Source organism: Diadema antillarum, unplaced genomic scaffold (genome assembly GCF_040938485.1).
Source record: "Diadema antillarum isolate AM-2024a unplaced genomic scaffold, OU_Dant_1.0 scf00000052, whole genome shotgun sequence".
In the NCBI taxonomy this organism is placed as follows: Eukaryota; Metazoa; Echinodermata; class Echinoidea; order Diadematoida; family Diadematidae; genus Diadema; species Diadema antillarum.
The window spans coordinates 50,484-72,468 of record NW_027270941.1 but is presented as its reverse complement, the minus strand read 5'-3'; the positions used below and the strand labels follow the sequence as shown (position 1 = coordinate 72,468).

Genomic DNA, 21,985 nt, shown 5'->3' with positions numbered 1-21,985 from the left:
AAGCAGAAATCTTCACAAAATTTCATCTATTTTTTAAAAAGAAAATTCCATTGAATAAAGTTGAATTCTATGTAATCAAATGATTGACTTGTATTCTTATAACAACCAAGCAGCAGTGACTTGCTAGGGAAGAGGTGTGGTATTTGCTACAAAGAATGAATTATATCTTTTGTATCTATTGTAATCTACTAACAATCTATGTAGCGACAATGCCTTGTTACCGTTTTTTTATGCATTTGCCTGATTACTGACCGAAAACATCATTTTCTTTTACATAATTTCTCTGTATGGGAAAAATGTGAGGTAATGACGTCTCTGCTGTTTCCAATTTTTATGTGGTTTCGACCAAACAGCACCATTGTGTGGAATATATTTTAAACTTAGAATACCATAATTTTCTCATTTCACATGCAAAGTGGGTGATACTCCTACCATTCTGTTGGCTCAATCTGACTTCATTCCCTCACAAAAATTGAATAAATGCAATTTTGTTTCCCCTAGAAGCAAAAGATGATTAATTCCTTTATGAGCTAGCTCAAGGATTTCTCCACTTTCAGAACCAATTAGTTTGGGAGGACCATGCCCTAAAACAATGGGCTCATTTGTGCACACAATTCAAGTTTGATGTGTCACATGAATTAAAACAATGGGAAGATAACCTGGACTGGAACCTTTGCAGGTCAACATTATACCAAGATAACGGACAGAAAGATGACAGCTGGGATTAAAGTAAAACCCTGCTATCTCCATGTTCAAAGTCAAAATCCAGTACACAGAGTAAAAGCAATCATTTGAAGAATACATTACAGGTAAAAGAAAGAAAATTGGAAGAGAATCTAATATATCACACGTTTTCATAAAAATAGAAATCTCCACCACTTGCAAATGTCATCCCCTTATCAGTGTTCCAAAAGCATACCGACAAATCTAAAAATTCTAAAATGAAATCTAGAGCAAGAAATGACACAATTTTTATCATCCTAATTTAGATTTGTAATGATTTAGCAATTATCTTATCTAAAGGCCTATGTATTACCTACATCTTTGACCAAAAATAAAAATGTAAGGCATAAAAACCAATTATATGGGGAAAAATGAGGCAATGACATAATTACTAGAAAATCCATGTAATCTGCATATTACATGACTTGGACTGGTTTTGGTAAAATGCGTGCAGTTGTAACAGTATACAACTTTCTTGTTTTTTACTTGATCATCATGATCCTATTCTGTCTGCTTAACATTTACACCATCTATCCATTCAGCTTGGAAGTTCCAGGTGGAGTTTCCCTTTAGCAGTCACTGGTGTATGAACTCCCTTTAAGGGTAGCAACTGGACAATCAGTGGAGTGTAAATTTCCCCTATAAGGGTATCGACACAACAATTAATGGAGTGTGAACTCCCCCTTTAAGGTTAACGACATTACAATCTCTGGAGTGTGAGCTTCCCCTATAAGGGTATCAACGTTACAATTAATGGAGTGCGAACTCTCCCTTTAAGGGTATCAATGTGGCAATCATTAAAGTGTGAACTTCTCCTTTAAGGGTATCAACATGACAATTAATGGAGTGTAAACTCCCCCTTTAAGGATAACGACATGACATTCCATGGAGTGTGAACTCCCCTTTAAAGGTAACAACGTGACAATCACTGGATTGTGAACTCTCCCTTTAAGGGTAACAACGTGACAATCACTGGAGTGTGAACTCTCCCTTTAAGGGTAACAACGTGACAATCACTGGAGTGTGAACTCCCAACAATGAACGCAAGAACCTTGAATGTCCAGAGATGCTGTACATTGACTTCCTACCAATGACATGTGATAGAAGGGAATGACCTACAGTGTATATTGAACCATCCAAATGTGTTACTAGGACAGCACTTCACATGTACTTGCTTGCCATCCACTGTGTCAGCAAATAAGCTATTTCTACCTGGAATATATACGTTTTTTTAATGTAAAATATCAAAACAGTCACCCCCTAAAAACTTGAATAACATAATATACAGGGACTGAGGGGGAAAACAACATAGAGTATTACAAATTTAATTGCCCTGCGCGATGAAAATTCACAGTAGGGCAAGTAGAACTGAAGAGCACTTGCCCATTAAATGTCTGAGACCTGTGTTTGAATGTTCATCCAGGTAAATGGGGGATTTTTTTCTCTTGTATCTCTACCTGAAGACCAAGACAGTCATCTTAGAGCATAGTGAACACCATCAAAGAATATGCATATTTATGATGTGGGACACTTCATATCAGTATCACTTTGATCAGAGAAAAAATAACAACCCACGGTCAGTTACTTGATGAGGAAATTAATTCATGCAGAATTCAACCATGAGAGATGTATGATATTGATAAATTGAGGGTTGACACCAAGGGAAAATATTCAGAGTACAATACACGCATGACATTACCAACAGTCACAGCAAGGAGAACACACAATTGTTTCATCAAAGCCAAAGGAATGACAATGGATGGATCATGTGTATGTTGAGAATGAAAAAATGAATGAATGAAGAATGAATTAATATATGAATGGATGAAAGAATGAATGAATGTATGGATGAATGAATGAATGAATGAATGAATGAATGAATGAATGTATGGATGAATGAATGAATGTATGGATGAATGAATACATGTATGAATGCATGGATGAAATGAATGAATGAATGTATAAATGTATGGATGAATGAATGTATGACTGGATGCATATTGTACTGGATAAAATGTATCTTTTAGAGAACATAATAAATAAAGAGAAAGAACTGATAATGTAGGTTGGTATTTAGATCAAGTCATCAAAACTGACAGTTAGGTAGACAGATAGATAGATGGATGGATAGATAGATAAATAAACGAATTTGTACATGGATAGATGGATTAATGGATAGATAGAAGAAGGTTAATACCAATGACTAAAAGTACCTTAGAAATAGAGGGATGGTAAGAGAGAAAGAGAGAAAGAGAGAAAAAAACAACAAAAAACAAAAACAAAAGGAAAGGTTAGCAGAAACAGGAGAATATGAGAAAGAAAATACGGCAGAAATACATTAGATTGTCAGTGAAATGTCCAACAACATAGAGCAATATAGAACAAAACAGTAAACGGTACTCAGCTCACACATAGCTCCAATACATTTGAACATGAACAATATATTTGAACTCAACAAAAATCTATATCACAAATGAAAAAGTGGATGCTGGAGTAGATAAATATGTAATTGCCCTTGTTTTCTCTCCCCCCCCCCCAATTCTATAAAACCCCCACAGGTGAAAGGCACAAATTAGACTCTAATTTCCCACGTCTTGCTGAAACGTGAGGAGAGGAGCGAAAACGGGGGCTCACCCGTCGGCCGCACAGGTTCTGAAACAAGCCATCATGGTATCGGCAGCTTTCTCCAGGAGCTCCCCTGGCTTACCCTTCCCTTTCTTAGTCAGCTGCGATTCGGCCTGCACAATGGGGGAGAAAAAAAAGAAGAAGTAATGCACCATGATGACACGAGATGCGAGGGGGCCGGAGGGTCTTTTATTATTTTTCTTTCCACAACACTCACATCGCACCATGAAATAATTTTGATGAACTATTCAGTCACGTGTGATGAAGCATGGGGCATCAAAAAGGAAAAAGAAAAGAGTCACCTATAGATGATTGATTCTAAACTTGATTAGAAAGTGTGGGGCGAGAGAGGTTGATGTACGGAAAGGGTGAGGGGTGTAGGATGAGGGATGGTGGTAAGATAGGGATGGGGGTAAGGGAGGGGTATGGGAGGGGTTGGAAAGCAGGGAGAGTGGTAGAAGGGGGGAAGAGAATGAGGATACGGGACAGGGGTAGGCAGAGGTACAGGGCAAGAATGGGAGAGAGTGGTAGGGGAGAGTAAAATAGGAATGGTATGGGAAGAGGGGTAATAGAGAGGGGTGGGGTAAGTAGAAAACTGGAAGGAGAGAGCAGTAGAGGGGTGTAGGGAATGAACAGGGATAGAGCAAGGACAGGCCAGAAGCGTAGGACAGAGGGGTACCAAAGAATAAAAGAAGAGAGGTTTTGAAAGAGTGTTTAATGGACAGGGGTGGGGAGGGGGTATAAAGCAGAAGGAGAGAGCAGTAGATGAGAGGTAATGAATGGACAGGGGTGGGGGAATGGACATGGATAGCAGGAGGATAGGCATGAAGGGTTGGTGTGAGGGGTAAGGGAAGAGTAGCAAAGGGGAGGAGGGTGAAGGAAAGGGGTAAGGGAAGGAAAGGGGTATGGGAAGGAAAGGGGTAAGGGAAGGAATGGGATAAGGGATGGAATTGGGTAAGGGATGAGTAGGGTGGAAGGGTTCAGGAAGAGAACCAGGGTGAAAGATGATTTTGCATTGCACACAAATATAATCAGAATGATGCACAATGATATGTTTAGTAAAAGGTCAAAACAAAGCAAAAATCACACACACACAAACACACACAAACACACACACATATACACAAGGCCACAGAGAGAAAAAAAAAACAAGAAAGAGAGAGAGAGAGAAAAAAAAAGGAGGGAGAGTGATACAGGAAGGAAGAAAGAAAAAATTATCCCTGCTTGGGAGAACAGCTTCCTGAAAAACATGACTTCATCACTATTCTTTGGTACTCACTCGATTCGCAAAGATCCGAAGGTCCACGATGACAACATACAGAACAGGTAAAGCCCTTTGGCAAAGAAGAAAAATATAAAACATGATATTCAAACTATCCGATACATTTCTTGCTCTAACACGTTTGGAATGAATGTCAATAAACAGGGCAGCCATGTCCATGAGAATCACACATTTCACATATATATTCTAACATTAATCTAAAAAAAAATTCATACTGGAGAGAACAAAAAATACAATAATTCAAACACCTCACCTACGCCTAACCTTTCATGTTGTTGTTGGTTTTTTTTTTCATCCTAGATGGAATATACAACAAGCTTACTTTTCAACAATTCTTAATCCAAAAAAACTTGAACATTCAACTTGAAAAACAGGAATGCATTTCTGAGTGCATACCCACCTACTCGCTCATGTAATGTTTGACAATTTCATGATGCATTATGCAAAATCTCCTTACATCGCCCCCACACAAACCCAACAAGCAGGCACAGTTTGTTCCATCAGTCACGCTCTTCATGTCGTGTTTAATTTGGCATTGCAGCAATAAACCAATGGTACATTATCTCATTTATGCATTGTTCACGCATAAAGGCAGTAAATAGTACCTGGCACAGGGGAACATTTCATGCAAATGTGAAAAAAAGAAGAAGAAAACCACACACAAATTACCCAGACAATGAAATAAATTGTCTAATGGCAAATTGATTATCCGTCCCAGCAATTTGTGTTTGCTGTATCTGATATGACGGAATTAAATTTTCAAATGAATCGGATTGTGATTTGTTAAGGGCAGGTACACTCTCCTTCCTCAATTTCAAATGCAGCAGTAGAAAATGAATGCAATATAGTGATGCCATACGCCAGTGTCATTTATGATTGGTCAATGATAGCTGCAAATGGGCTATGAACATTGGATACTGTACAATGTATATATACTGTAATATAACCGGATTTCTCCAGTTATTGTGTGGGATCTTTTTTGGGTAAGTTCGCGGACACCTCACGCAGACTCACAAGGATCACATCATATCGCATCATCACGTAGAGAAAGCATCAATAAGTCACCGAGATGACAATCGAAGTGCGTGCGAAGAAGAACTTTATTACCGTACTCGCCAATCCGGCTACCCGTCAGGACCAGTCGCCTGACACGATGCACCACTGTATCGCCGCACGAATGGCCGATACACACAGCGTTACAAGACTTTAGTGTACAATACACTACAAAACCACGGGGGGACTCCGCGGACACGTCCGCCCCCGACGAGCGTCAGCTCACCACTCCTCGCTCCTTCTACCCGAGCGAGAGTATAACCACGTGCGACCCGTGACCCCCATCGAAACTCATACGGTCATGGGGTCACCGCACGCCCCCTACGTCCTACCCAGACGTACCAGAGACACCAACTTCAGTGCTCTAACCTCATTTCATTACACAGCCCCTCCCTAAGACTAGTCAGTCCCTTGACTAGGGCAACTCGGGCTTTACATAAATAATGAAATGACCGAAACCGGATACTACAATCCCGTATCCCACACAAACAGAAACATAAACAATAAACGCTAGAACATTTTTAAAAAAAACTTCACAGATTAGCGTAAGCACATTTACCTATTCTTACACGCTAAAACAACCAAGTGTATGACATACATACGCGAAACACTGGTTCGCAACTTTGCATTTACATGTATTTACATAACTTAATAAACACAAAAAAAATGTGAAAACCGCATCATTACTGAACAAGCGAGGTATTTATCACTAGGCCTATGCATCATTGTCTCCCACCTAGCTTAAACAACGAACGCAGAAGTTACCTTCCAAAAGTATAGCTTTTCCGATAGTTTACATTGTATTTACACGTATTTACACACACACACACACACACACACAAAATAAACAAAGCTCTCTTAATAGCAGTCCACATTTTAAAGACAAATAGAACACTGTAGCGTCATAAGTCGTTGCGCCTTCCGCTAGGGGTTCCCGTCCTGCACTCCAACCATAGCGTCTCCGGAGAATTCCTTGCGCCGTCCCACTTGGTGCAGCAGATACCCTTATCGTAAGTCTTCTCGCAGACCACATGACAGATATGACAATACGTCACTGCTGGTTCAACCTGTCGAAGTAGCACATGGCGTTGCAGGTATGGTGCACCTATTACAGGGATCCCGCAGTTTCCTACATTATATACATTAAGTTGCGGCTGTACACGAGTCACTACAATCACCTGGCGCTCTACCCAGCATCCCTGATACGAGTCATCGCATCGCTGAGGAGAGTTTCGCTTCCTTGGTTGATTGCGCCGGAGATCAGTATGGAAAACGTCGGAGAAATGGATTCATCTTTGCCGGTGTGCAAATCGATAGGGTCAGACTCTAGTCGAACGTCTGCAGCTTCGTTGAGGAACTTCCGAGGTGCATGGTGCCACGAGGACATGACGATCCGGCTCCTGTAAAGGAGCATCAATACCTCCACCAACCTCGATCCAAAACTGCAACAACGGCTCACCAAAGCACTGTTTCATTCGAGCCAGGTGCATAAAGCTTTTCTTTCCGATGTTTTCTCTTGTGTTCGGCAGGTCACGTCCGACAACCTTCCTACAACCAGGAACGGACCTTGTCATTTCCGTTGTCAGGATGTGTAGCAACGCAGAATTGCATTAAAATGCACCAGGAATAGGGTTTCGGTCTGATCGTGAAAACATGCATGTGCACGCATAGCAGGCATTCGATTTGAAGGCACTACTAACGACACTGCAGGCATAGCAGGCATTCAATGTGAAGGCACCGCTGGCACTACAGGCGCTACTATTTCTTTTTGACGAGTAGGGTCCTACTGTATTTTCTTCCGGCGTAGACTTCTGCCTCTCAAACGACTTCAACTTCATGATGTCGGTATTGACAGATGAACTTGCAGGCATACGGGGCATTCAATTTGAAGGCACCGCTGACACTGCATGCGCTATAGGGTCCTCTTGACAGGCGCTGTTCTCTCTTTATCTTCTCCAGGCTGCGTAAAGTCTAAAACAATACAGGCGCCTTCGCCGGCAAGCGCCTTTCCCCTGCAGGCGCCTTCGCTCGCAGGCGCCTTTCCCCTGCAGGCGCCTCCGCCTGCAGGCGTCCTTCACTGCAGGCGCCTTCCCCTGCAGGCGCCTTTCACCTGCAGGAGCCTTTCAACTTCAACTGCAGGCGCCTTTCACCTGCAAGCGTCTTTCACCTGCAGGACGAAATATACGCAAGATGAATTTACTGATCCAGACTCACCCTGCAGGTAACGAAAAATATAGTAGGCATTCGTAACGAGGGCACTACTATAGCACTGCAGGATTAATCATCTCTCCTCTAATGCAAAATATGTCACAATAACATGAAAATGATCGTTATAGCAGTCTCCTGGTCCACGCAACCCATCCCACCGCTGCCACCAATGTAATATAACCGGATTTCTCCAGTTATTGTGTGGGATCTTTTTTGGGTAAGTTCGCGGACACCTCACGCAGACTCACAAGGATCACATCATATCGCATCATCACGTAGAGAAAGCATCAATAAGTCACCGAGATGACAATCGAAGTGCGTGCGAAGAAGAACTTTATTACCGTACTCGCCAATCCGGCTACCCGTCAGGACCAGTCGCCTGACACGATGCACCACTGTATCGCCGCACGAATGGCCGATACACACAGCGTTACAAGACTTTAGTGTACAATACACTACAAAACCACGGGGGGACTCCGCGGACACGTCCGCCCCCGACGAGCGTCAGCTCACCACTCCTCGCTCCTTCTACCCGAGCGAGAGTATAACCACGTGCGACCCGTGACCCCCATCGAAACTCATACGGTCATGGGGTCACCGCACGCCCCCTACGTCCTACCCAGACGTACCAGAGACACCAACTTCAGTGCTCTAACCTCATTTCATTACAATACCATATATCTAGTGCGTCTACTTTTTCGTGAATCTTTTTTAGCGAGCAGTTAGATATGCGATCATGAAGCATGGGAGTGGATGAAGAATGTACACTTGCACATCGCCTTCAAGTCAGGATAAGAGTTTTTATTTTTTTTTGTGTGTTAGTTATTTAGTTCGCAAATTATAGCACCAATCTTGCACATTTGCGAAAATAAAAGCCCTGTGAAATCTATGCCGTATACTGTATCTATGACCAACCGCAACACTGCCAAACTGACATAAAAAAGGTTGAAACGAGATCTCTGACTTACCAATTTTCATCTTTCTGACTCTGGAAGACCTTGTTGAAGGCTCTGATTACAAACTTGATGAAGGGAAGTTAATCCATGGTAGCATTTTTTTTCTTTCTCTCATCTTTCACATCTCAATGTCAATGTCTCCTGTGTTGTTGTTGTTGTTTTTTTTTTTGAATACTGTCAACATGTTTCAAGTAAGAGTGCTCTGAACAGAAGTTTAACTCTAAGTGAACAAGCAATATAAAAAAAATAAAATTAATTTGCTTAGTAAAGCATGGTACAGTTCCCCCCCCCATAAAAAAGAAAAAAAAAATATATCCTTTGCATATTGTAAAATCTTTTTTTTTTCTATATCTCAAAAGTCTGAAAAAAAAAATAACATGATACCACTGTAGAGGAGTTTGAATAGTGTAATGCTTGAGGGCCAATAAAACATATTCATACATGTGTGCACAGTCCACACATACATTTGCGTGTATGTGTCATTTGGTTTGTCTGACAAAAAAATAAAAACAAAACAAAACAAAACAAAACAAAATCCCTGATCTGTGTGTGCACATGCCTGCCCATGACAGTGCCCATGCATATGGGTTGTGCATACACAAATATACAAGCATAAATAACATTGTACATGTTACTGCGTGCATCATAGCATGAGGCACAAATTGGGATGCTCTGTACGCATGGGAGCACAAGAAGAGCCGCAATGAAAAGTAGGTGGGTGCAAACCATGGAACACATTATGCATGCATGCTCTGATGCATGCATGTTCTGATGCACATAAATGTGCTCTCCTAAAAAACCTGCCATTTGCGCAAATCAGGTAAAGCATACATGTGATGCACAATGTACGTGACACACGGCGTGCGGATCCCCTCCAGTAATCGTGCGAACATTTTATGCATGTGCGAGGAACAGGGAAAGGGTTTCCTACCAGCGAACACTTAGTCTGGGTTGCAGACAGCTCTAACTCCATTAGCATCTCATCCTCATCACCAATCGGTGCAGAGACAACCCCCCCCCCACCCCCCCCCCTCCCGCCCCCACAAACACACAAAGTGATATGTCATGCATGCCTATTTTTTTTTTCCAGGTTCAAGTTTCAAATATAATGTTACTTATTTCATAATGATATCAAAACTACACTTTGCATTCTCATTAAAAAAAAAGAAAAAAAGTATCATAACAATAATAGATGGCAAATTAACGTCTGGAAGCTAGACTAGTAGACATGTAATAATACAGACACTTGTAGTATGTTCTACTGCATGTACACATAATATTTATATAATTTGCACAGGCAAAGGATACTGGACCACAACTTTCTGCAGTGAGTATGCCTCAATGAAATCGTGGTTGGCTACACACCAGCAGCACCTGTGGATGACATGACATCAATCATGATTAGGAAGAAGGAAAGATGGAACCTTGATAAGGGTTGCCAATTTGATGACTGATTAGAACATACTATAGCAGATTTACATTATATTACATTTCTGCAAGAAGGCATACCAGAGGCCTTGTTTCATACAGTTAAAATTAATTGTCTTAATGTTATCAGTCTTCAGTCATCCCAGTGTACTGAACAGAATTTTGATAAATTGTAATTCTTTATAATGCAGCTCCCCCCCCCCACCACACCAGAAAAGAAGAAAGAAACAAAGAGAGTGTTTTAGAATCTAGTTGACTTAGGGCAACAGATAATAAAAACTGCCACAGAAAGAGTCAAGTTTGAAGCACTGATGAAAATGGCAGTAGACCACAGTCATTAGGCCGACTTTACCCTTTAACCACACAGCCCTACCTGGTTCACGTACATCCAATATCAAACTCCACTTGTGCGCGCCCTGATCATTGTTACTGTCTTTGTTTATTCTGCATAAATTACTTGATAAAGATGAAGATGATGATGATGATGATGATGATGATAATAATGATAACAATAATAATAATAATAATAATAATAATAATAATAATAATAATAACAATAATAATAATAATAATAATAACAATAATAATAATAATAATAATAATAACATAATAATAATACCAGAAATGTTCAAGTGCATTCTAATTTTGCAAATTTCTTGAGCCAAGATTCATGAAATTAGAATGTATGCAAAAGTTCTTCTACACTACATGCATTGAATGCAAGTGGTCATTTGCATAAATTTCATGCCATGAAAATGACTGTTGGCTTTTTTTTGCAAAAATTTCTTGCCACAAAAATATCTTGCTTTATAGTAATGATTATGACAATAATGATAATGATAATGATAATGATAATGATAATAATAATAATAATAATACAACAATACTGCTTATGATACAATGACACAGCATTTACCACTAAATTGCATAGGGTTGGTGAGAGCAGACTTTTACCAAAGTATTAAAACATTACCAATCATGAGATACCTTAGGCATAGATAAAATTCAACCCATTTTTGCAACACCAGAATTCCATTGACTGGTATCCCACGATCTGAAGACTATTGTGATAATGTCAGTGGCAATGATAATGATTAATAGTTGAAACATTCATTATCAAGATCATTATCAGCATTCTCATCCTGGCTTACCTGAGATGGGCAGCCACCATTTCGTCGTAGGGGGGAATGAACCACTGCTCACACTCCCCCTCCGGACTCTCCAGGTGTAGTCTGGGATTGGCGATGTGCGGATGCTTAAAGCTCAGGTTATCCTACACCGACGTAAGCAAGGTCGTAATCATAAACTCATGTAAGCCACTCCAAAAGAAAAAAACAACAACAGAGAAAAAATCCCCCTCCCTCCCCGAAATGTCATGGGGCTGATAGGATATCTTGCATAATCAGAATTAGTTCACTTTTCAGTGGCTATTAAAGCCAGATATACCTTGTGATGAGTGAAGTGAATTGCTGCTCTGTAATCAGCTTTAAAGGGACTGTACAGTACTGGTTGAGGTAGGGATTCATGTTTTGAACATTCCTAAGTGAGATAATGAAAAGCCTCTTATGAAATATGAAAGTCGGACAAAGAGCATGTAATTTTAAGAAGGATTCAACGTTTATTTGATGAAAATTGGGTTTCAAATGGCTGAGATATCCAAAAAAGTGCTAATAATAAAAGGGGACATGCCCCAACTTTATTAGTATGTCTTTGTTTCACCTTGTTTTTGGATATGGGCAAGTCCAAGATAACACGCACGTTACGTATGGGACATTCAGAGACTTTTATGACCTGAAAAATAGTGTTAATGGCCTTTGATCATATTGAACTTCATCATGGTGATTGATATCTAGGAGAAGTATAATCTTGTAAAAAATTGAGAAAAATGACCTTGACAATTATATTCTAAAAGAGAAAATATGTGCCGTTACGTATGGGACCAGAAAAAATTTGTTTTTTTGAACATTTTTTTCAACCTCAAAACTCTCTGAAAGTATTTCATTCTACAACTTGTAACTCACTGTGATGAAAGTCACAACACTCAAGATCATCACAGGTAAGTTTCATGTCATTAGGCAAAAAGCTCTAATTACAGGTTCTAATTAAAGACAGACATGACGTGTTACGTATGGGACAGTTACGTATGGGACAGTTTGTCCCCCATTCATTTAGTGTGTGAAGAACCATGTTTATGGGTATTTTGCATAATCATTGAAGTAGAATCAGTTGAAACTACTCAAATACTGATCCAGATTGTCAAGGAAACAATATTCCCCAAATATTCACCATCATAATCATATTCAATCATATTTTTATATTTTTATGACCAACCTGGGTATCCATGCCCTTTGTCCCCCATTCGTTAAGTGTGTGGAGAAGCATGTTTATGGGTATTTTGCAAAATAATTTTGCAAAATACCCATAAACAAATTTTTGCATAATTATTGAGGCGGAATCAGTTGAAATTACTGAAATACTGATCCAGATTGACAAGGGAACAATATTCCCCAGATATTTACCATCATAATCACATTCAATCATATTCTATATTTTTTATGACCAACCTGAGTATGTATGCCCTATTTTTATCAGGATAGTTACTACTGAAAAATTGAATACCTGGTAGTTTAAAGTGTTTACTTCCATTGATGAAGGGCAGTTTGCCATTTAGTTTCAATAAAAAACAACTTGACACAAGAAATATTAAGTTTAATAAATAAGCAATACCTGCTGTGTGGAACCCCAGTGATCGAGTAGATACATTGTATATGATGTCTGTCTAGCAGTCAGGTCATTGATTCGAGTCACACCTCAGTATGTATACCAATGAATTTTGTTGTGGCTACTACTGAAAACTGAATAAGGACAATTTGTGTATCACTTGCAATTAAAAAAAAATCATTTTACCTTTTATATTTATATATATATATATATCACAACCATTTCAAATTGAATCTCCATCACATAAACTTTGAATTCCTCTAGTCTTAGGATTTTATGCTCCTAAGTAATTCATATAATTGGTTTCCAATCATCTCTTTAAATGTTGAAAACTGAATCCCCATTTCTACAAAAAACTACAATGTATACCATCCCTTTAATGCTGATTTTTCATTGTGTATTTTGCCATTTTCCCCTCCCCCTTTCTGAAAATTGTTCAGTCAAGTTCATGTATTGTTTCAAGTGTCTATAACTCAAAAAGTAGCTACAATGTTGGGATGCTTTCTTCAGGATGATTGACCATTTGTGTACTGAGAGACCTTCCCAGCTAGCTACATGCATTCACATGCAATATGTATGAGGATGTCCCATACGTAACGCATTTGTCCCATACGTAACATTATTTCAATGCCTAATAAAAAATATTTCTTTTACTTTTTTTTTCTCTTTTCTCTGGTATCTAATTTCTCTAAACAATAAATTAGAACTTTCCAAAAGGGCATTAAAATAACCTTAGCAATTTCAGAATAAACCTAAAAAAATGACCTCATTTTGTTACGTATGGGACATCTCATGATAGGACACGAGCTAATTTGCATAATCATTTACATAATCCCTAAATTTTCATACCAAGTTAAACTATGTGATGAACTTCTTATGTCCACATATTAATCAAATATCATTTGCTTTCCTTTGAATTAATATGAATTTTTATAAATGTCCCATACGTAACGCTGTGTTTCACATATATGCAAATGAAGCCCTTGAAATTTGCATAAATTTACATAATATCATTTTTTCCTCCACGGAAATCAAAACTTCAACTCATAAGCTTCAAAATGATACCAAACATGTCAATATTGAGCAAAGATGAAATTTTGCCTTCTGAGGGGACCTTATCTTGGACTTGCCCATATCTCAGCCATTTCAAAACCGATTTTCATCGAATACACTTTTGATACCCCATAGAACTGCATGCTCTTTGACATCTCATAGAGTGGTTTCTGAATATCTCACAAAATGTTAAAAGCTAAATCTTCACCTCGACCAGAACTGTACACACCCTTTAACTCTATAAGCCTGGAGGGGGCACTCAAACATTGAGTTAATTTCTTGTTTCATTGAAAGTTGCACACATGTATTCTTCCTGTCCCTTTTCTTTCTCGCTTTCTCTTTCTCTCCCTCTCTCTCCCTTTATCTATCTACAGAGGCTCTCCACTTTTATGAAATGTATCATTGTATGTGTTTATATATGCTTGTTATATATATTTTTTTGTATCATATATGTGATTTGTTACGGCAGAGCTCCCTTGGAAAGCAGGCCATGCGGCTTGAAAGGAACTACCCTGCTATCATAAAGAAGACATTAAATAAATAACGAAATAAATAAAACAAATGTGTAAAAGTTTCATTAACATCAGACACACACACACACACACACACACACACAGACAGACAGACAGACAGACACACACACACACACACACACAGACACACACACACACACACACACAGACACACACACACAGACACACACAGACACACACACACAGACACACACACACACACACAGACACACACACACAGACACACACAGACACACACACACACAGACACACACACACAGACACACACAAACACAGACACACACACACACACACACACACAGACACACAGACACACACACACACACACACACACACAAAGTCAGTGTCAGATGAGGTGGTGACAACATTACTCCATCAAGTCTCCCATTGACCTACACACACAAGTTTCCAAAGTTTATTTTTTCCCTTAACAAGAGTTCAATGCAGACAAAATCACGTCCTTCACAGCAAATTATTCTACAGTTACTATAGATAAGCAATGACGACTCTTTAAAAGAAAGGGGTTAGTGTTGACAAATCACGGACCAATCAAAATAATTATGAAACATCTACAAATTTTAAGCCAATTGGAGCATTGCATGGTGATGACATCATCACCTCATCCAATTTGAATCCACACAAATTGTGACTGATTCCTGATATCACTGTTTTCCTACGATGTGAAACCTTTAAAGGCCTACGCCATGACTATTCTATTTCCGTATAAAAAGAGGGGCTGCAGCCCCTCACCTTTTTGGCTCATCCAAAAAAACCCAAAAAACCCAGCAACAACAACAAACAAATGAAACAAAAACAAAAAATCACAACACTGATGGATTTCCAAAGGTTCTGTCCTTAGATTCTTTTTGTCTAAGTGGGAGTACCATTGATCTTGACACTCTCCGGTCCACAGCCCCCTCCCCCACCCCCACCTTTTAAAACATTCTGAGCCCCTAAAAATGCATCTGACTTTCAATCATAAGCGAAATCAAACATCAACATCATTTCCAGAAACGTCATTAAAACAATTCAAAATGATAGTTGACCTTTAACAAAAAAAAAAAAAACAGATTTCTTATACCATCCTTTGTTTTGCAGTTTGTGTTTGTGTGTTTACGCATGTCTCTCTGCATGTCAGCCATGGTTTTTTTTCTCTCTCTCTTCCTCTTACAATGCTAATATAAATCATGCATTACCTTGACTCTACATTCATCTACAATATCAACAGCAAACAGAGGCAGCAACTACTGTAAAACAAGGAATGTTCGCGTGCATTTTAATTTCGCGAATTTCGTGAGCGGCAACATTCACGTAATTAAAATGCATGCGAAAGTTCTTGCCTACACAATATGCATTGGATGCCAGTGGCAAGTTGCGAAAATTTCATGCTGCGAGAAAGGCCGTCGGCTCCAATTCGCGAAATTTTCATGCCGCGAATACATCATGTTTTACAGTATATCAAAAACACTGAGAATGATATGAATTTGAAGCATGAAGAAAAAGTAAAGAAACAAGAGAGCACATGAAATCATTCAATGGAAGCAATAGTGCATTGAAAGCTGAAAGTACACTGAGCAAACAAACGCACAGATTACATCTGTTTTTAATGTCTGAAGTCATTTAGCTGTAAATCCTTCAGATCATGTGGTCATATCATGTGATAGTTGTGAAGTGACAACTCATGAAGTTGATGACTTTGGGAAGAAAAACATTTTCCCCATGACTGGTTCCATCATTGTAATCAAGGACACTATCTAGACAAAGTTTCTACACCATTCAAACACAGAGGCTATTTCCTATCACAAACTTCTGAAATGCTATGACAACATCTTGTCTTTCTCGCCAACTGGTACAATATAAATGCAACTCCTTCTGGGGAAAATTCTAATATAGTCATGTGACATGGAAGCTTTTTTTGAGTGCTCGGTAGAAAACCGATTTTCATGATTGCCGACTTGCAGCATCTTAATAATGCCTCCATTGTCCAGTATCATTCAATTTTGGCATTACCCCTATCTGCTCCTATTCATTTACCTAATTTCAATTATTCTTTTTTTTTCTTCTTCTTCTTCTTTTTGGAGATCATCTCACAACAGCTTTGTCAGCTACCAAAGAAATGACATCATGTTTTGCAATGTGGAAAGTTTTGTGCACATCTCTTTCTTTAGTATCCCTGCCATACCTAAATTTTACATGATATTAAACATTAAGTGATCTAAAAAGTAGTACACGGAGTGCTAAAATTTCCACTTTTTCTCTACTCTGTTGAACACACACATTTAAATATAATTTTCCTGATGATTCTAGGGAACCGAGGTACTCACCGCCAAGAGATAGCCATCTCCCCCTTTGATGCCATTTTCCACCTGTAATGAAGCAGAGATGAACAGAGCTAATTGAACACCTGTTGTACCATATCATATAACTTCCACAGCAGAATTGGGAAGGGGGGGGGGGGGGATGAAGGCCGGGTCAGGTGGAACTACCTTGTTCTAACAAGCTCTAAAATCATTCGATATAGTTGTGACACAAAGCTTCAACATCGTAGACACGCCTAAAGCTAACACATAGTTCTCAAAAGGGCTGAAAATTCTTCTTCGCTGGGATAATGACTTGTTTTTGGAGTATTTCGAGATCAAAAGTGTAAAATAATTTCAATCGTAGTACACAACTTTTATTCCTTAAGCGCCCTTCCCGTTCAGTAGTGGGTCAGTAGAATGCTATTAGTACATGATGATCAAACCACGCCCTAGCAGCAGTATTGAATCGCATGCAGCTAATAAGCTGACATAAGCTGACATACATTGTACGGCATGCGATCACTCTCGTGTGATGGATAATGATGCTATGGCCTGATATATTGTTATCAATGAAATCAAACAGAAAGCATCAAGTAGCAACCATGATCGGGCTATGCTCAAAGACTATTGTAATACTTCCGGTGTACCTTTTGGGTGATATTTCACATTTTCAGAGACTCCAACCCCAAGTACCTTCTGATCTGGAGATTCTCCCGCCTGAAACCCCTAGCAAACGGGAGACTCTAACTTGATGTGCGTGAAGTTCCTTGCTGCCAGGGTCCAACCCTAGGGTCCTAGATGTTATCTCGTGCTATCTAAGGCTTATTTTACAACATATGATGACACAGAGTAAGAAATCATTTCAAGCGGGAGAAATTAAATCTCAAGCGGGAGACAGGAGATTTTGCAAAAATGGGCTTTTGGCGGGAGATCTCCCATTGACAGCGGGAGAGTTGGAGTCTCTGCATTTTGTCATTTCCCTGGTGAAATTGTATTATTGCAGCATAACATTTTCCTGATTAATAGATTGTCTGTTAAGACTGTGCCCTGCTAAGTCCTGTATACATCAAATTGATGAAGAACCACAACTACCGCGGTAACGTACTATATCTTGAGTTATCAATAGCCATTTACTGCATGTGTACCTGTATCTCATATTCAAACTTACGTCTGTGATTTTTTTTCCCTCAATCTATTATTGACGTAAATGTGTTGATTAAATTGCAATATCATATTCTATAAACAGTCAGATGGAATTCCATCATCAATCAAACTTCCTTGAATTATGCTGAAAAACGAATAAAAGATAAAGGACAGGATTGACCTATGACCTTTACATTCTCATTTTGCAGCACAACGGATGAGTGGATCCCTAATTATATAAATGTACAATATAAGGTGTATAAAGACCAATGAGGCTGAGCCATCGCTTTCAGAGATATGGTGCTAGTATACTTTCACACCTGTTGGTCAAATGATCTCCAAACATGCAAAAACTCACTCTATAGATATCCAACAGCCTTGAATATTTGCATCTGAGTGAGATTCAAGGCCAGTAGAAAAGGAATTTTCACAGTTTTGACACTTTTACACTTGTCGGAACATGTCGATCGCAGCTAGTTTGCTCTGCGATAACTGTGTTGCACATAAGGAGCAGACGGTAGACAGCGCAGCATTCCAACTTTTCCACCTCACCCTTGCCAACTCTCATCTTGCGAACTTCCCTCATTTTCTTGACATTACCCAGACGATTTGAACCCATATTTATCTGTCCTCAGTTTGGTATTAACTTCAACTTTACACGTTTGAGTCAGTCAGTCCGTTATCATGAGTAAATGTAAATTCTACGGGTAATGCATTTTTGTGAAATATTGTCAATGTTCCAACAACTGCCCTGTATTGCATTCTTCCTTTTTTTTTGTGGCTAACATCAATACAGTATGGATTGAATATCTTGTAGAATATTTGAACATTGATTATTTACAATTAATAAATCACAGTTGTTCCTGTAAAAAAAAAGAAAAAAGAAAAAAAGAGTTACCAGTAACTTGAGAGATTACACATATCTTCCATTGAGGAAGGCTATGCCATGTCCTTGTGGTTTGAGGGAAGAAAGAATTCCTGTAGTACTGGTACTGTACATATCTGTGTTGCTAATAAATTGGTACCTCGAACTGATTTGAATGCCCCGCCTACTTCTATCCGGTTTAGGGCAAATATGGTCTGTGTGATGTATTTCTCTTTACTCTAGAATCAGAATATAGATCTAAAGTAAAGAACCTGTAAAGTTACACCTAATCTGTAATCGTTTACATTACATTATGGGGGGGGGGGGGATCAAAACATTACAATCAGCTCTAATTATACAACACCTATTTAGAATGTAGCTATGCGATTGGTTGATTGCCCATCACGTGACATTTAGTGAAAAGTTCCATCACACGCTCTGGCTGTCAGCCGTGCAATTTTGTTTGAGCAAAATGTCCCATGCATTGCATGGCTCTGATGTCACAATAAACAAACATGTGCTGCGCGCGTGCACTCAACAATTACAAGCGCGCTTACAAGCATGTACTTTTGTCACTCATTTTTGTAAACAACTTTGTTTCGCACATGTACATTTGTACATACACAGTGACTGCGACTGTGAGGCTACTCATTTGTCTTTCACAGAAAATGGTTGCCATTTCTGTGCTAAATTCAAGAATCTGTGAGAACCAAATCTGTTGACGTTCGAGGTGTTGTATAAAATAAATAGTGTATGGTCTTTACTCGTGCAATGGAACCAGATTTTGCACTCAGTGAAAGATGAGGCGCACTGGCGCACTATTCAACTCGGCGAGCGCCTCTCTCTTTCACCTCGTGCGAAATCTTGTACCATCGCACTCGTGACCATTCACTATTTGTATACTAATTTGGTAGCACACAAAATGTACAATTTGCACTGACAGGCAGTGACAGCTAGCTAGCATATAGCATACACTAACTGTCGAGCTGTGTGTGCGCAGCATGCGTGCAGTGCACCGTGTATCTGGTGCACAGCTGCACGCACATCACAAAGATCCTGCAGCTGCACACGCTCGTAAAAAAAGATTTTCCTCAACTTTATACAGTACGTGGGACTACATACTTGCAAACAGATTAACAGGCCACATTCAAGAACACTATTCACAGCCAAACTCTAAATGTTATGACCATAAAAGTAATACAGTTACTCCTGACTAATATATTTCTACGGAATTCACCTCACACTCATGTAAAGCAGTGCTCGGCATTAAAATTAAAGGAAATCTTATTTACCTGTTGCAGGTAGTGAGTTAAGCTTGTGTGCGCCATGCTGACTCTGTTGCCAATCTATAAAAGTCCTTAGAATGTTAAGGTAAAACAGTAATATAGTTGTCAGTAAACTGGCCACAAAATTGACTTAGTTTAAATAATAACATTCTAATATGTATTTTATAATTATCATTTGGATAATTATTTATTTTTTTGTTAAGTAAAATGTGAAGAAATCGAAGATATTTAAAGGGAAACGCTTTCACGCTGACGTGGGAGATCAACATACGCGTAGGAAGCGACTCTTGAGTGCGACTGGTCCCGACATTTTGTCGTATTTTTTTCAAACAGTAGTACAAGAACTATATTCAAAATGCCGAGCAAACAGAGAATGAGGTTACAAAACGACAAAGCCAGTAAGAATGTTGAAAAGAGAGGAAACGTGCCTAAAACGCTGGTAAGTAGACAATATGTTGCGCATGTTCTCGGCTGATCACGCTCGCTCCTCGGGTTCTGTCAGAGAGTTAGCTACTACTACTACTGGCTGTATTGTGTCCAACTGTCCATATGCGCCACGCACGCATCTTCCATTCATTTTATGTGAAAAAAGAGAGACACCCACTGTTCTGTAGTTTCCACAATTCACTTGATAACTATATTTGTAATCCTCCAAATATCCTGCTAAAAGCTATTGCTCTCATGACTTAGTACGTACGTGCTGGTGAATGGAAAGAATAGATTCAGATGCTAAAATTTTATATGTTGTGCGTGATTTCTTTTTCTTTTTAAATTTAATTGCTAATTGCTAACTACACTGACACTGCACTGGTGACAGGTGTTAATGTTATGTCAAATGTCATTTCATCTTCAATTACCATATTTGTGGTTAAACTCGCCCCCTTGTAATGGGGTCGTATTGGGGCCGAGTTTACGGGTTAGGCCGAGTTTACCCACAAATGCGGTACATTTTATATTTATGTGTCGTTAAAATGGAAGATAGAACCTAAATTACTGTAAAACTAAAAAAGTGGAGATTTTTTGCGGTGTGGAATTTTAGCGCATTTTGCGCATTTTGCGCAGACGCTAGTACGAAAATAAAAGCACACAAATATTTTGCATGCCATGTTCCAGTAGTTAATGTTAAAACACACGAAGTCCATCTTACCCAGCCAAGCGTGAAAAAATACAGTAATCTGTAGAGTGTTTCAGTGGAATAGGAGCTAGAGACAGCAACATGTGTACTGCACCCCCCCCCCCTTTTCAGCTGGGGGGGGGGGGGGGGGGTGGCGAGGGGATGACAGAGACGACATCGAGCGTGGATACTGCCATTCATATTACAGCTGACATGTTGATTGAATCGAGCAAAATGTTTTGAGGAGAAAATATGTTTTTGTGCCATAAAGAAGAAGGAATGTATACAGCATGCAGCAGAATGCCTAAAAAATACCAATAAAAAATACCAAAGTTATTCTCTGTTATTTGATTATACATGTATGTTATATTTTCTTTGTGTGTCAATAGCGGGTTCCATCCATTGGCTGTTTGGGGGTTAACAGGTTTGGGTTAAAATGTCTCCGATGTGTCTTTATATTTGGATATTCATCTATCCTAGCCATCCAAAGGCAAGCTGAGAATGGTAGATAAACTGTACACATTAGTGGCATTGTCTGCAAATTATATGCAGGCATGCAGTAGGTATTTATATTGGCTCTAATGGTGTATAAAACGTACCCTGAGTTATTTTACCCATTTCAGTGGGGGAAAAAAATGTGGTAGATACATTTTTATTTATGGTAGGGACACGGTGTGTGAGTTACTTAAGTCTTA

The 21,985-nt window shown here is 39.2% G+C and overlaps 1 protein-coding gene across 1 annotated transcript in view; it reads right to left on the bottom strand.

Annotated features, from left to right (window-relative positions):
- The window catches only part of LOC139715597 (PCI domain-containing protein 2-like), a 53,870-nt gene extending 33,652 nt beyond the window's left edge, over positions 1-20,218 (bottom strand). Inside the window, exons 1-7 of the mRNA XM_071627158.1 lie at positions 20,183-20,218; positions 16,907-16,948; positions 11,427-11,548; positions 10,156-10,221; positions 8,860-8,901; positions 4,628-4,682; positions 3,358-3,461 (exon numbers count right to left, since the gene is read on the bottom strand). Of these exons, the coding sequence (XP_071483259.1) occupies positions 3,358-3,461; positions 4,628-4,682; positions 8,860-8,901; positions 10,156-10,221; positions 11,427-11,548; positions 16,907-16,948; positions 20,183-20,218 (467 nt within the window). The remainder of the gene's footprint in view (positions 1-3,357; positions 3,462-4,627; positions 4,683-8,859; positions 8,902-10,155; positions 10,222-11,426; positions 11,549-16,906; positions 16,949-20,182) is intronic.
- Between the last annotated feature and the right edge of the window lie 1,767 nt (positions 20,219-21,985).